The sequence below is a fragment of the Crinia signifera genome, chromosome 2 (assembly GCF_055691185.1).
Source record: "Crinia signifera chromosome 2, ASM5569118v1, whole genome shotgun sequence".
Classification (NCBI taxonomy): Eukaryota; Metazoa; Chordata; class Amphibia; order Anura; family Myobatrachidae; genus Crinia; species Crinia signifera.
In genome coordinates this window covers 252,793,198-252,809,839 of record NC_139218.1, presented here as the reverse complement: position 1 = coordinate 252,809,839, position 16,642 = coordinate 252,793,198, and the positions used below count along the sequence as shown (strand labels likewise).

The 16,642-nt window shown below is 42.6% G+C and overlaps 1 protein-coding gene across 1 annotated transcript in view; it reads left to right on the top strand.

Moving 5' to 3' along the window:
- Nucleotides 1-16,642, top strand: part of EGFL6 (EGF like domain multiple 6) — a 103,365-nt gene that overhangs the window by 70,825 nt on the left and 15,898 nt on the right. Inside the window, exons 9-10 of the mRNA XM_083174308.1 lie at nucleotides 15,730-15,807; nucleotides 16,103-16,198. Coding sequence (XP_083030434.1) covers nucleotides 15,730-15,807; nucleotides 16,103-16,198 — 174 coding nt within the window. The remainder of the gene's footprint in view (nucleotides 1-15,729; nucleotides 15,808-16,102; nucleotides 16,199-16,642) is intronic.

Below are 16,642 nucleotides of genomic sequence, written 5' to 3'. Positions count from 1 at the left end.
GCTGAGGCTTACTCAGCTGGCCGTCTGCAGGGAACATCACAAGCGATGACCGTGTTGTTGGATCCCAGTATGTGACATTGCAGTGCTGCGATCGCAGTTACATGCAGGAGGGGTCTCTTGTACTGACACCTCCCCTGCTTGCCCCTCCTAGAGATCAGATGGAATTTCAGGGCAGCTTGCACTTGTTATTGAACGTCCATACAGTATATCTTATGAGTGGATAGTGTTTGACTCAGTTTAATGCCTATTGTTACAATCTGCTCTAAAACGTGACCTGGAGATGGAGCTTTACGAGAATTCTGTGTTTTTACTACATGGTCGGGTGGAAGCAGTCACTGTGTTAACATGTTTTTGTCTTATTGCTTTAACATGTTTTATCTAGTGGTATTTATTACGGTATTTCTAGTATACACATTACAAATGCAAAGTAGGGCTGAGGACAGAACTGCCAGTGGATTCGGTATTAAATCCCGACGGTCAAAATCCCGACATGGTCAAAATACCGACATTTAAAATCCCGACAAGGTCAAAATACCGACATATAGAATGTAGACAGGTGAAAAAGTGAACATGACTTTCGGTCGACAGGTCGCGAGGGCGACATGGGTTTTTCACAGTTTTTTGACCCGAATGTCTGCACAGTCGTCGTGGACACAGTTGGAAGCCAACCGCAGCCCCTCGCATGCTTCGGGCACGGTGACTCGCTGCGCATGGCACACTATTTTATTCTCCCACCATGCCCTAGTGGATGGTAGGGAATGAAATACCGCCTGTCGGCACATGTCGGGTCAAAAAACTGTGAAAAAACCCATGTCGACCTCGCGACCTGTCGATCGAAAGTCATGTTCACTTTTTCACCTGTCTACATTCTATATGTCGGTATTTTGACCTTGTCGGGATTTTAAATGTCGGTATTTTGACCTTGTCGGGATTTTAAATATCGGTATTTTGACCATCGGGATTTTGACTGCATCCCCTGCCAGTGGATGGAGAAGTTACAGACAGGGGCATAATTCAGGGACATGCAGTCAGGTGAGGGAGTGCCTCCCTTGTCATAAATAATTTACATAATATAAAAAATACAAATAAAATAGTTATGACAAATATTATGCTGGCTGGCTCTCCCCTGATGCCTGCCCTGTTTTTGATTCAATTTCTATTAGATATGGACTATTTGACTTGCTCTGAAGTTTTTTCTACTCCTTTTCTATCTCCACTATTTTCTATAAAATTTTCCATTCGATTTGCTATTAGATTTACTATTAGATCACTGGCTTCAGGCAGGAGATGGACATCGAATTGAATGCTGCAGTGAACAAATTAGATTTGCACTATCTATTAGATTTCCACTATATAGTCTTGGCTGCCAAAACAAAATTTTTCTATTCGATTTACACTACAAGGGAGCGGGCATTGGGATCGAATCTGCATCAAAAGCATTTGAGGCACTGGCAGGCGAGAGACATCAAATTCTGCCTGTTGGGGACAGTTGGGAGAAATGCTGTGAGACATATTTCTTCAGTATCCGAAAAAAGAAAAGTACTTAATTTCATTAGTAACAATATGACAAATTAGTTAGAACTATCTCTTATATATTTAGCCAGATCTGTCACTCTGTGACTGTGTGTATAACACTGGGCGGAATCAGTGACAGATAGGGCTAATAGCCTATCACCAGCAAAGTCTGGCTGCTCCTTCCCTGTAAGTGGCTGTGATGAGCAAGAGAAGGAGGTGCCCTGGCAGTGTCCCCAGACCCTCTGACCTCAATCCCCTGCCAGCATCCCCAGCCACAACCCCCCCACCCCTACCACTGTCCTGAGCCCCTCCTGAATCCCCTGCCAGCATCTTTCCAACCCCACCATCTCCCAAAAACTGTCTGCAGCCCCTCCTGCTCGGACACCCCCCGCGGACTCCCGACAGCATCCCTGCCCGCTCACTCACCCCCCGCAGCGTTACTCTCCTGCCAGTCTCCACAACCCCTTCTCAGCCTCCCCACCTCCCCCTGCAAATGCCCGGCAGCAACCCCGCCCACACCCACCCCACAATCTCTTGCCAGTGTTGTCCCCGGCAACTCTTGAGTCACCCACCTGCACATAACCTACGCTTCGGGATCAGTGGCTCGCTACGCTCGCCACACTATCTAAAATCAACTCCACGCCGACGTGGATAGTGGGGGTATGAAAAGGTCGGAGGACGAGTACCGCCGCCGCTCGCCACGCTTCGGGTTGGCGTTGATAGTGGGGGTGGCGTTAACAATGGGGGTGCATTTAACATTGCGAATCACATCGCATCGCATGCCACTTGCTGGCATGCAATGCTATGCGATATTTAATTGTACAATCAGGGGCATTTTCCCGAAAATCACATCGCATACCATCGCATAGTACCTGGGGGTGTGCAAGGATGGAATAACATGCAAATCGGCAGGAAATGGCCGAAAATCGGACGCAAATTCACATCGCAGATCGAATCGGCCAAAAAATCGGCCGCAAATCGGATGCGATATCGGATGCGATTTAGATTAAATCGGGCGCCGTGATAATACACAAGTACCCGACTTTGTAAGTAAAGGAAAAGAGCATGTAACTTGTGTCTGGTGCAAAGCATGTTGCAATACAAGGGGAGCTAAAACGGCATGCGGGGGGTGGAGAAGGGCGGGGGGGTGCCGGGCTGCCCCATTACCATATTGGAACACCCAGCATTCCATGGGCGTTCCCATGAGAACGCTAGGCGTTCTCATGGTAATGAGGCAGTGACGCGGGAGTGGGGGGCTGGCAGCTGACATCACCGGATGTCAGCTGCCCGACCAATATCCGTTCCAGCGTGCACACATATGTAAGTGACTTGAAAGTCACTTTTATATGCGTGTACCTTCCCCATCTTTCGATGGTCGCTGACCATCGAAAGATGTGTGTGGTTACCCGAGGCATACGAATGGCTGTTTATGCTAAACATCCATTCGCAGCCTGTACGTGCGAACCCGCACTGCGAAGGTGAGACGGGTGGGCATTCATTCGCCGGGAGGGGTTTGGTAGACTCGCAAGGCTGCGAATTTGCATTATACACTTCTCTGAGCAGTCATCTGACGGGTATGGATCAGTAGGTCACCACAATGTTTGTCGACAGTTATTGGGTTCGACATGAGTCTAGGTCAACATGCAGGAAGGTCGTCATGAGTCTAGGTCGACATGGGTTAGGTCAGCAGGGTCATTAGGTCGACATGGGTTAGGTCAACAGTCAAAAGGCGGCGCTCGCCATGCTTTGGGCACGGTGCCTCATTACGCTCGGCACACTATTTTATTCTCCCACCACACACTAGTGGATGGTAGGTCATGAAATACCACATGACGACTCAAAAAAAAAAAAAAAAGTGAAAAACCCCATGTCGACTTTTTGACTGTCGACCTAGACTCATGTCGACCTAATGGTGAACCAATGACCGTATCCCCATCTGACACACAGAGATGAATAACATCAGCATGAGCAGTGCAGGCATTTCACCACACAGATGTAACTTGTACAGTACATGGAGGATAGCTCAAGCATTCTCCTAAAGAGATGCTTATGTAAACATAGAGAGACTATGCAGTGATACTTTAATAACAGCTCCACCTGCAGTCCCTCTATTGTAATTTCTCAAGCAATATTAATTCTGAAGCAGTATTTGTATTCCAGCACCCCTTCTCAAAAAGGATTTAGGACACTTACTCCCCTTTCACATCGCAACTACTGGGTACAAGCTGTTTTGACCCGGTAATTAGTGCGATGTGAAAGGGGTTACCGTGTCCCTAAAATGGGCAATTTGAACCGGTAAGAGTTCTTACCGGTCCGTTTTCCTTGTTGCTTGGCGGTGTGAATGGGTTAAACGGGTCGAGCGACCCATTTCATATTTTCATAGAGGAGGCAGTGCATTGAGCAGCGCCAGCTCTAAGCGCTGCCTCCTCCCCTGCCCTCAATGTCAGCGAACCAGCATTATTGCCGGTTTGCTGTGGGAATGTGAACATCCCAAAATGAAGGTTCGCGCCAGGACTGACCTGTTTCAAAGTCCCGGTGCAAACCTTTATTTTGCGATTTGAAAGCAGCATCAATCTGTGATGTCTTTCTCTAACTACGGCCTTAATGTTGATGTCCACAATTATGTCTCTATCAAGTCTTGTAGACTATTTAATATTTTGCATATCCTTGATCATTGGATTGACTGGTGCAAAGTTACATATCATTGACTGCTCCAGTGAAGCTTCTCAAGCAATATTAAGCCTGCGCCTGCTGCTAAATTCTAGCATCCTGAAATAGTAGGTGATGTTCCAGACCCAAGAGAGATTGGGGCAATCTCGCTGAGGCTGGGCCAGAGAAGCAGTGTATAGATGCAACATACTGTAGTGGTAAAACTATGGAGAAGAATTAGTAAGGTTAATAGAGTTATTAGGTCTGGGGGGGGTCTAGCTTTAGTCATCGGGTACAGGGGATAGGGGTACAGGGGATAGGGTTAGGCACTAGTGGTGAGGATTAAGGCCTAATGTTGTGCGATAGTGTAGATATGTTTAGGCTGCAGGAAAGGTAGGTTAGGGTTAGTAGTGACCTCTGTGACGGCACCCAGCAAAGTGATAGATAGATAGATAGATAGATAGATAGATAGATAGATAGATAGATAGATAGATAGATATACACCCTAGAGAGAGAAATGATAGACAAACTCCCTACAGAGAGAGAGATAAACATATTAAAAGATAGCAAAACTTACTTCCTCAGCTTGTAGGATCCCAGATAGTGCCCCCTCTTCTGATATTTCCTGCAGCCATCCCTGAGTCAGCTCAGAATTCAGCTTGTAATTAGCATTTAGCAGGGCTGACTGTGGCAGATGGGACAGTACAAATGGAGATGGGGGCATCTGGTGGCACCCAGCAGTACTGCACTAAGCAGTGACACTGATTGCAGCTCTTTAGAGACTGCTGGCTCAGCTAAGATATCTTTGATCGAAGCTGCAGATAGTGTCTGCCAGCCAGCTCTGATCAGGAGGGTACTTGGAACCCCCCCTGAGTGCGCTACTGACTGTGCATAAAAAGTCTGCATCTTCATAGATCATAGACATCCACTACGCAGTCATATCTGAAGCTGTAAAACTCTTCAGATTTCCCAGGAATCTGATCTGACCCTGGGCTAAATTTTCACTCTATTCACTTCAGATACATCTGATCAATTCTATGTTAAACCCCTGACAGCTTCAGATCAGATGGATCTTTGGTGTATTATCTGAGATTTTTTTGTCAGATCATATATGTGCGGCTGAGTTTTGGATCTGAGGGAGCTCAGATCATATATGTGATCAGATCAGTCTGCCAGATATATCTGAACCTGAAGAAAACAGGCCAAATCTGACTAGTGGATGGGGGCCTTAAGTACAAATACTGATGGCTGTAGCCTCTGCATATTTTTGCTCAGCCGCTGCTACTTATTTGTGGCTGCAAAGGCATATCTATGCGTTTATCTCAGAATCGGCCCAACGTGTAGTTTATAATGCTAGATCAAAACTCCTCAGGAACAACTATAGCAAGATCTACATTATCAGATTATAAGAAGGTCATTAACCAGAGGTTCCCAGACTGTGTGCCTAGGCACCCTGGGGTGCTACGAGGCTCTTGCAGCGGTGCCCCAGGTCAGTGGTCTGAGTCCATATCAAATTATTTATCAAATTTAGGAAAGTGCTACTCAATAGCAGTGCTGGGGCTGCCAATCATAAAACAGGTGGACAACCAGAAGCTCTGTACTCCACCAAAACATACCTGGATGACATATAAACACAATTTAAGGTACTTGTTTCCTAGCACGGCCACACCGATCATGATCTTGGGCATCGCAGGTAAAAAAATCGCGTCGGTCGCATCGCATGCGGGCTAAAAAATCGCATGCGATGCGACCGACGCGATGCCCGCGATTTCCCATAGGGAACAATGTTAAATGCCTCAATTTACCCAAATCAACATAGGGAACAATGGTAAATGGGCCAGAAACCCCCCAAAACACCCCTGAACAGTGAAATGGCCCCCCAAAATTAGTTAACGCCACCCCACGATCAACGTGAACCCGAAGCGTGGCGAGCGCAGCGGTACGCGTCCTCCGACCTTTTCATACTCCCACTATCCACGTCGGCGTGGAGCTGAGAATAGAATAGTGTGGCGAGCGCAGCGAGCCACCGTGCCCGAAGCGTGGCGAGCGCAGCGAGCCCCGCAAGGGGTCGCGGATACCTTCACAGGTAAACGCGTCCCTTCGCAGGCTTCACAGGTATCCGCGTCCGCTCGCCACGCTTCGGGCTCGCCACACTATTCTATTCTCAACTCCACGCCGACGTGGATAGTGGGGGTATGAAAAGGTCGGAGGACACGTACCGCCGCCCCTCGCGGGCTCGCTGCGCTCGCCTCGCTTCGGGTTCACGTTGATCGTGGGGTGGCGTTAACTAATTTTGGGGGGCCATTTCACTGTTATGGGGTGTTTTTGGGGGTTTCTGGCCCATTTACCATTGTTCCCTATGTTGATTAGGGTAAATTGAGGCATTTAACATTGTTCCCTATGGCAAATCACGGGCATCGCGTCTGGACCATTTAATGCTTTTTTAGCCGCCTGCGATGCGACCGACGCGATTTTGACTTTTTTCAATGCATTTCAATGGGAAATCGCGGGCATCGCGTCGGTCGCATCGCAGACCACTAAAAATTACCCGCGATGCCCGCAATTGTGGCCGTGCTAGGAAACAAGTACCCAATTTAATATTCCGGCTTCACGGAGAGTCAGCAAGGAGCACGCTAGACTAAAGCCGCAAAGTGGGGCGGAAGTCAGCGTAGAGACTTCTGGTATAGCGGCTGGAATATGCCGTTATTGTAATACAGCTGTGTAAGATGGATGTATAATATGGAATGGAGTTATTTCTGAAAGTTCGATTATTTTGTATATTGTGCATTATATTCTATAGGAGGCTGTATGTTATATAGAAGGTAGAGAGACTTTTTTATCATATGTATTAGGTAGAAGTAGGATGTGTCCAAGATCATTTGCATTCCGGTGTTTTACCGGGTTTTATCTGTTGCCAGTGCTGCAAAGGTATAAATACCTGAACAGGGCTGACATATCTCCACACATTGAAAAAGGGCTATTATAGCCCAAAACATGTTGGTTCATGGAGAGGAGCCATAACAGTCTTACCTTTTCCAACTGGTGCCATTTCCATTCCTATCCGGATTCGGAGTGGAGGTGGTTGACTCTGGCTGTTAAGGGTCTTCATTGGTTTTATTATTGTTTTTTTAATTTTTGTACCTGATACACTGTATTTTTTTGTCAACGTTATGGATTAGAACCTGTTTTTTATGGTTGGATGCCTCCTAAGAATTTGTTATCCTGCCTGAGAAGGAAGCATAAAGAAACCGTTTGGAGTATATAGGGCCTCTACTAGAGGTTAATTGTTGCCCCAAGGGGTTGTGAAACATTGATGCGGTATTTAGAAGTATCCTGGTGGTTGTTCTTTGTGTCCTGAGTGGAGAAAGGAAACCTTTGTATGAAAATAGGGCCTATATATGATGTCAGTATTCAACTAGGAGGTGTAATTTGGAATCTGAAGTGGGAGAAGTAAGGAGATTCTTGTTGGTCGTCATCCTGAAAGAAACCTTTAATATGAAAATAGGGCCTTATTAAAAGGTCAGTTGCAATTGGCTGTGGAGGAGACTTGAATAAACATCGCTGGATGAGCACTTCTCTCCAAAAATCGAAAATTGGTTTATAAAGGTCACTAAGGATTAGAAACAGCGCCGGATGAAATTCTCCATTTTATAAATATTCTGTATTGGGGGGTGGTAAACCCAGGAGGACTACATTTGGCTGCAGTTAAGGGGGCGCACTTCCCCTCACCACCAATATATTTATTAACATTTAACATACAGTTCCAGCAAAAAGTAATGCAATTTAGTTTCCATCATAGCTTCCTATTCAGGTATGTACAAGACATGTTTATATATAAATATTTTCTTCTCACTAAAATGAACTTAAACTGAGAGGAAAAAGTTAATTTAACTTTTTTGTCTGCAAAAATAAACTAATATGAAAATAACACTTTTCAATGGAATTTATTAGCACCTACTTGGCAGAAGAATATAAATTGCAATGTGCTTACTGTCACAAAGCATGTAATTATCAACAATGGACCCACTGTAATGTACAGGAAGTCTTTTAGGATAACAGTTAGTTTTAGAACATTTTATTACAGTTTACCTGGGAAGAAAATTACTTGTCCATGTGTGGAATTTTCATATTGTATAAAAAAAAAAAGTTATAAATGCTATAAAAACAACACTATGCTACATGAATCAAAATGCTGTGGTGAGTGGTTTATTTATTTTTTTGTACAGTATAAATTCTATCCATTCCATCTAAGTCATTGATCTCCCAGTTGGATCAATGGATACATTTCTGGCTGACTTTTCGGTATGGGAGACACACTTTATTTATATCTTATATATCCATGAAGTATAAGATTTCTGGAATTCTCTGCAAAAATGTTTCCTTTAACTTAATAGTTTCCACATGCACAATACTGCATAAAATGTACTGTATGGGTGCCCTATAAACTGTATTGTTTATGGAGATAGCACAGATAATGATTATGCCATGACACATAGGCATACTATCAGCAGATCATGGCAAGGAGACATACTGTCAACAGCTCGTGACACAGAGACATACTGTCAGCAGTCCAGGACACATTCTGTTAGCAGCTCATGACATAGGGACTTACAGCCAGTGTCGGACTGGGGCATAAAGGGACCCCTGGGGGAATGCAGTGCTAGGGGCCAAACTTAAGAGTGTGGCCATACTCCAGAGGGGTGCGGTCAGCCACCACAGAGGCTTCGCTATCCATTTGTTAATGCATGATATAGGCGCCTTTATGAATATAGCCCATGCGTGATAATATACCAGATTAATGGAACCTGATCACCGGTGAAAAGGGTGGGCCTTCAAGCAATGGGGCTCACCAGGGTTTTTTCGTGGGCCTGACCAACTCGACTTACGACTTAAGACATACTGGGCCTGATTCAGGTTCTCTAAATCAGACACATCTGCTGCTGCCTACCATTTGGTCTGGTAGCCAACTCAATTCATTATACTAAAGGAAGAATCCACTCTTTTATAATGAATATCCACAAGAGTACATGTGGAATCCTATTTCGCTCACTGTTTTTTATGTCTGCAGTGGCAATCATCAATATTAGTATCTAGGCTTGTGCAAAAGATCCCTCTGAAACAAGTGTCCAATTTCTGCCTGAATGCTGCAATCGAGCATGGGAACCGGCATACACGCCCATGACACAGTATAATATGCCAACAAGATGGGACAGTTCATTGCGTTCACATGGTCGCCACCCAGTTATTGCCCAGAAACACCCATTTTACGGATTGTGTGTGCCAGTAACAGATCCGTACACACTAGCCATCTCTATCCTTGCTGACAGCAGCTCATGACATTAGAGATTTATCAAAGTTTGGAGATAAAAAATATGGAGAGAGATAAAGTACCAACCAATTAGCTCCTGTCATTTTTTAAACACTGCCTGTAATATGGCATTTAGGAGCTGATTGGCTAGTGCTTTATCTCTCTCTAAGTTCCACATCTTCCACATAGTTACATGCTATAAGCAGATAATGACAAGGCTTCTCTTCCCCCAAAAAATAATTTTCTGAGTCAACGATTCAATAATTGTTTTTTTCCACAATTAAAGTTGTAATCCATGAAATATTAGTGTAACACATTAGCATTTGTATTTATTTTCTCAGCCCTTATGTCAGCATGTAATGACTATTTAAGGATGAAGAGCAATATTATGGTTTGTTTTTTATTCTTGTTATCACAATATAGTTTTGCTATTTGGCGCACTCTGCTCCTTGCGTCTGTCTGGTCACATCCTGTCTGTTCATGTGCACAGTTTGTTCCATATTTTCAACATTCAATGTTTAAAATAATTGAGGTCCTGATTTAGTGGTGGCTGCAATGTCAATGTTTGTGGACCTTAGTGATTTATTTTTTGGACTGTACATGCATCAGAATGACTGAAGACTTGGATGCAATGTGATTGACTTGATTGACAGGCAGGGCGCATTTGTGGTGGCTAAAGAAGGGGGTCGCGGTGAGTGAAATAGAAACATGTCATGATCAGGGGTGTATTCAGACCTCTGTTGACCCTATAGCAATGTTTTGAATGAACCACTGTCTTATTGTATCTAAAGAGGCACCTTCTTGCAGCAGTTGTTCATTTTATGACACATAGTTCTTTTTCTGAACCATAGTAATGCCTTAGTTATTGTTTTGCCCAATAGTGTACTAATTTATTTTATTTATTTTCAAAATGATGTTTTTTTTTTAATAAGTTTTAAGCAATATGAAGCAAAAAATCTAAGTGTTCAATATCATAATAATTTGGAGACATAAATGTCATACCTCAATATATTAGATACAGACAGTTAAGAAAAAAGGTCACTACAGGAAATTTTAAAACATAAATTTGGAGAGAAAAAAACAGCACCATGGGGACTAGCAGTTCCCCAAAAGGACTATCGAGAGTCATTATAAACCAGTCGCAGTTGAAAAGCAGCCATCAACAATGCTGGTAACTCTAGATTCTTTGGCCATAGTATTGCCCTAGGTCACATTGTCATATTGGTGGCTTCCAGTACCCATTACATACTGTACCCCCAATTCACATTATGAAATGTGCGCCTAGTTTATATTATGCCACATTACAGTGCCCACAGTTCATATTATACCACATTATAGTGTGTCCATTTTATATTGTTCCACATTACAGTGCCTCCAATTCATGTTGTGTAGCAATTATAATGCCCTCCATTCATATTACCACATTACAATGAGCAGGTCCAGGGGCATACCTTGATATTTCGCTAACCCCAAGGTAAAAAAAAAAAATGTACGTGCCCCTATGTATCTACTAATGGGGAAAGTGGTCACATCCCAGCTCTGGGCCCTGTAGCAGCTGTACTCCCTGCATCTATGAGGCTATCCTCTAGAGTCACAATTAGTATATTACGATAGGTACCAGTGATTCTTATTGTGAGTAATATTGCTTATTCATTTTATGTATACTCTGCAAACATAGTATTCAGTGGTGCACAATGAGGAAATTACGGAACAGAGGTGGCAACAGCAGTGACCATTAAACTCAATGGACCTGATTCTGAGGTGTAAAGCAAGAAAGCAAGTAACTGTACCTTGGTCAAACCATGTTTCACTGCAGGTGGGGCAGATTTTAAATGTGCAAATAGTTGTAGATTTGAAAGGTAGGTGTCAAAACTGCAATCTAAATTGCAGTGTAAAAATACGGCTGTCCAACATTTGTGAGCTACGTGCAAACAAATTAATAAAATGTAATTGTACCCCTTGCATTGCAACATGATTTGTTGTTAATACAAACTTACTTGCTTTGCTCCCAACCACATTTATCTACACCCTAAGAACGGTGTGGTAGATCCCCAATCTTTCTGTTTGTCTCCCTGACTGCTGGAAGAGAGGTTGGATCTTACGCATCCTGCCTGCTTCATAGTGAAGTAGGAAAATACCAGCATTTTGCCACAATATTTACAGGGCCTAATGCAGTGGTTCCCAAACTGGGGTGCCTCAGGACACTTGCAGGGGTGCCTTGGGTTGGTGGACCAGGATCAATTTATATTATTTATGGTCAATGTAACAGGAAAAACCAGTGCTTGTGGCTGCCAATCATAATATATGTGGACAAACAGAAGCAAATCCTGTCCCTCACCAGATAACTGTGACATATAAACAAAATGTACTTAATTTAATTTTTTTTTTTAATGAATTTCTCGATAAGAAGCATTTGGCATAGGGGTGCCATGAAAATATTTTTATGCTCTAGGGCGCCATGATTCAAAAAAGTTTGGGAACCCCTGGCATAATGACATAAAAAGCCTAGGACTGAAGTAGTCAACTGCATCTCTTCTATTAACAAAGCTAAATGGATGGTCCCCACAGGACAGTTATGTGCAATCACTGATCACGGGTAATTGGATACTGCCAAAACTGAGTAAGTGAAGCTCCTAATTCAGAATCCGTTCTGATAGGTCCAGCAGCTGAATGGAGCTGATATTCTACTATACTGTATCTAGCTATATACACAATATCTACATACACTATTGGTTAAATAATTTTTCTAACCAAAAAAAAACTTTCTGGACTGTCTAAAGCACTCACTGTTGTGATTGGCTACTTTAGCAGGAATATGAGATAGCAATGTATGAATGTTATTAAAGCGGGCAAACATCATACGTTTGTTGCCTTGAACGTGGTATTGTACATTCATATAATCAGTCAGTTGATTTTGAGTAAACACTGACCTAAATAGTTTCACTAAAGCGATTAAAGTGAATAAAGGTAGAACACTGCAGTGCACTATCCCATTAAACTTTTGGCAGTAGGTATTTAAAGCCTGACTAAATACTGCTGATGGATTGTGCAGATACTAAACAATTTAACTCATGTGCTTAAATAGATAAAAGACAGGCTTTAGTCCAGTAAGCATATGATTGGTTTCTTGTTATCCGACCATCAAGGAAAGAGAAATCAGTGGTTGGAAATGTAGTACAGATTGTTGGAACCCAGAATATGTGTGTTTTATCATTCACCCACAGTATGCTTTAGCTGTTGATGAGATCTGTGTGGTCTAGGTGTCAGTGTTTCCAAGCAGAAATCCTCATGTTTCTGCTATGGGTGTAATTGAAGTTGTTCTCAAATAAACTTGTGTGCACTGTTTACATCAGGACTGTAATGAATAGAATAAAATAGTTATGAATCAGCTGGTAACTATCTTATTATACATACCTCCCAAATTTGGTGGCATGAGATCCATTTTATCCATACCTCCCAAGTATGTTGGCAGAAGATTCAGGACACTGTGATCACCCAAAAAGGGGGCAAAGCTTCAGGTGAAAAGATGCAGAGCACAGCACCCCTGTTCGCTTCACTGTGGGAGTTTGCCCAGCACTCTCTGAGATGCTGCTGTACTGTCTCAGGCTGTCATTGAATTGTGAAAAGATGTTGTGTGCTTATGCAAAAATGTGACACCCCTGCATGATTTATTTACTTAAGCCACTTTAGATTACTGTACATTCCAAAAATGAGAATAAAAGCTACTTATTTTGATGGGTTAAGGGATGGCCATTGACCATCACTGATTTATAATCAGTAATGGTCAAATACTTTTGCCACCGAAGGGGGAGAGCCAGATAATTTCCATTCATTGGTGGCACAGCATAACTATTTTTTTTTTTACAAGTGCCAGGACACAGAGCATAGCTCTGCCCCCCCCCCCCCCCCCCCCAACCCCCCAGCACCTGAGCTGCCCTACCCCCGGGTTTTAGATTGGACCCCGGGCCTGTCAGTCAAAAAAACAAGGATGACCATCTTTTTTGAAACCACCAATGGTTGTGCATAGTTTGTAACCACTTCCCATGTCACCGTTGATGGCAGCCAATCAATGGGGACAATACGGATGGCCATCCCTAAATAGGTTTGATAAACAGTAAATATTACCTTCACACTCCCCTACGGACATGTTCATTGAGATTTAGGATAGTGTCTTTCTCAATTCTCATACTAGGCCAGTGGTACCCAAACTGTGTGCCGTGGCACCCTGGGGTGCCTTGGGGGACTTGCAGGGGTGTCCTAGGTTGGTGGTCCAGGACCAATTCAAGTTCTTTATGTCCATTATTATAGTCAAATTGTGGAGAAACAGAAGTGAATCCTGTCCATTACAACATAACTGATCCTAAGGATGACAAATAAACACTTTTTATTTTGATATTTGTTTGTGACTTTCTCAATAATACATTTTAAGCCTAGGGGTGCCGCAAAAACATTTCTGATGCTTCGGGGTGTCGTGGTTCAAAAACTTTGGGAACCCCTGTACTAGGCCAAAAAGCGGAGACTCCTGTAACATCACTGTCCCCTACACCGGTGAATGAATCAGAAAATAAATATAGCAAGATGCTGCAAGGAAACTGTACTAATCTATCAGTCACTGTCTCCTTGTTTACTCACTTCTGATATAGAAATCTGCACCCAAATATCACTAATAACCTGGTTTGGTTTGACAGAAAATAATGTATTTTATGTGCAATATCATATGTATGATCTCCAATGCGATGCGTAGGGGGCCAAGCATTAGATTCAATGTCATACTTATGATTGGGATGTCTGTGTCGGCATCCCATTCCATCTCTCTGCTGAGGGTCAGGAATGAATCCAGTCCATGCAGGGCACTGCAGTATTAAACTATTATATTAAATTTAATTTATTAAACCGCATATTAGCAACATTTCTGGGTCGAGCAGGATCTCATGTTAATAAAATATGTGTATATGTACACACATACACCCAGACATTTGTATTATGATTTTAATTTTAGACCTCAGGGCCCCGTGTCATAAGTACCCCGGATCCCCAGAGCCTTAATCCAGCTCTGGCCTGACAGTTGAATGTTCTTTTTTTGGTTAAACCTGGAGGTAAATTCTACCTGCACTAAAGATGACCCTTTTAGTGGGTTTATATAAAATATTATATTATATAAATATTAATATAAGGGTTAATAGGGATGTCTGGGAAAGTTTTTTTTTAGTAAATGATTAAACATTCAACATGTAATAACCGTGTTTGTTTTAACTTTTTTTTTTAGATGTAAACTGCAGGTGCTGGCAGATTCCGAGGCATGTTGATACTTGTAGTTCTCCTAGTGTCAACAGTCCTGCTAGGAACTGTAGTTTAGCTGTAAATAATTAATTAAGTAAATAATAATTTATAGCAATATTTATTACCCTAACACCAACACCCCCCGTTTTTATGGAGGGATTGAATATTTTTGGACCTTATGTAGAGTTAAATGCAATCACCCGCCATTTCTTCTGCATGGCATGCATGACAAGTGATGTTTCATTGCTGTTGTCATTATCACATACCTCCCAACTGTCAAAATTGTGGCGGGACCATCCCATTTTATGGGACTGTCCCATCCTCAAGTCGCAGTGGGGGGCAATTGGGAGACCTTCTCTTATTCGCTGCAGTGCTTAGCATTAAGTGCCACAATCATAGGTCACACCCCCTAGCCATGAAGCTAATCCAAATCTGATCCAAATCTGAAACTGGGCAGAATTATCCATGTGCAATACTACTATAATGTAATATAGTGTCCATTACACTTAGACGTTGTCAGTTCTCCGGCCTAAAATCAGGGCAGTAGAGAGCCTGGCCGGGAACAAGTACTATTAAGTGGGAGCGGCCTAATTATGGGAGCCGTGGCCATGCACCATTAAAGCAGAAGAAAATACAGAAAAAATAGTGCATTAAGCACATCCCTGGCCACACTACAGCCCAGCGCACAGCAATATGATGGGTTGAGAAAAGCTGCTGCTGCCAGGTAAGAAGGACCCCACTGGGCCCCTTCATCAGACCTGGGCCCGGGTAATTAGTACACCAGCTTAAAGTGCACCTCTCTATCTGTGTATATCCCGATTCCCCATAAGCCGCAATGTATCAGTTTTGCCTGCCAAGGCATGGGTATGGAATAGAAGAGTCAGTGAGGAGTTCTGACATTCCAATTTGCAACATTGTAAAGTATGCTTTACCACAGTGTTTATATCAGTTATCTGTCTGACATTTGTTTCCATTAGCTCTACAGGTTAAAAGAGAAGAGCCTGCCTATAGTGCACATTCAGTAATCCAAAAGGTCCCTCACCTAAAATCAGAAGGTAAGTTAACATTAATTACAGATATATACCACTAGCAACAAAATGTATATATATTTTCCTTATAGAACGCTATAGAAAGCCATCCACCCCATTGCTCATCTGCTGGTAATACCAGCGGCCGGCGATGATGCGGGCCGCAGTTGGGGTGGGGCCTGATAATGCGATTTGCATCAGTATTACTAATACTTTTCTAAATAGCTTTCTGGTTGTTATTTTTTGTTCTCTCTGAAATACAAGCTCTATATTAACATAATATTAACATAATATCTTTCCTTTGATTTCTCCATATGTTTAGAGGTGACTATAGATTGCAGCTTTGATCGTGGAGCATGTGACTGGAAACAGGAAACTGAAGATGACTTTGATTGGAAACATACTGTTCGGAGCCATGGTAAGTGAAGTTGTATAGCACATAGGACGTAGTCTATGCGGATTGGAAAATGTAACTAGCTATTCAGTTATTATAAATATTGCTGTAATTATTTATATCTATCGCAATGCATCCGTTATGTATACTGTGCTGGTATTATCAGTATTGTAACAGAAAAGGGGAATAACCTGCGCCTTGTAGTATGTACAGCCGCTCTGTGAGGTTTTGAAATAGCTAAAATTCTAAGATAACAAAGTGCTAAAAAGTGTGATTGCAATACCAAGATTAAATTAATATAAATAAATTAAAACAAATGTAAATGTTTAAGCTCTTCTGTAGGAGCATGCGGTACCCAGGTAACTGGTTCTGTTATTTTGTTGTAAAAGGGTCACCCAGACAGTTTTGTGTTTACATAAAAACTCACTTTTATTTATCGAATGAGTTGCAAAATGAATAGAACATATA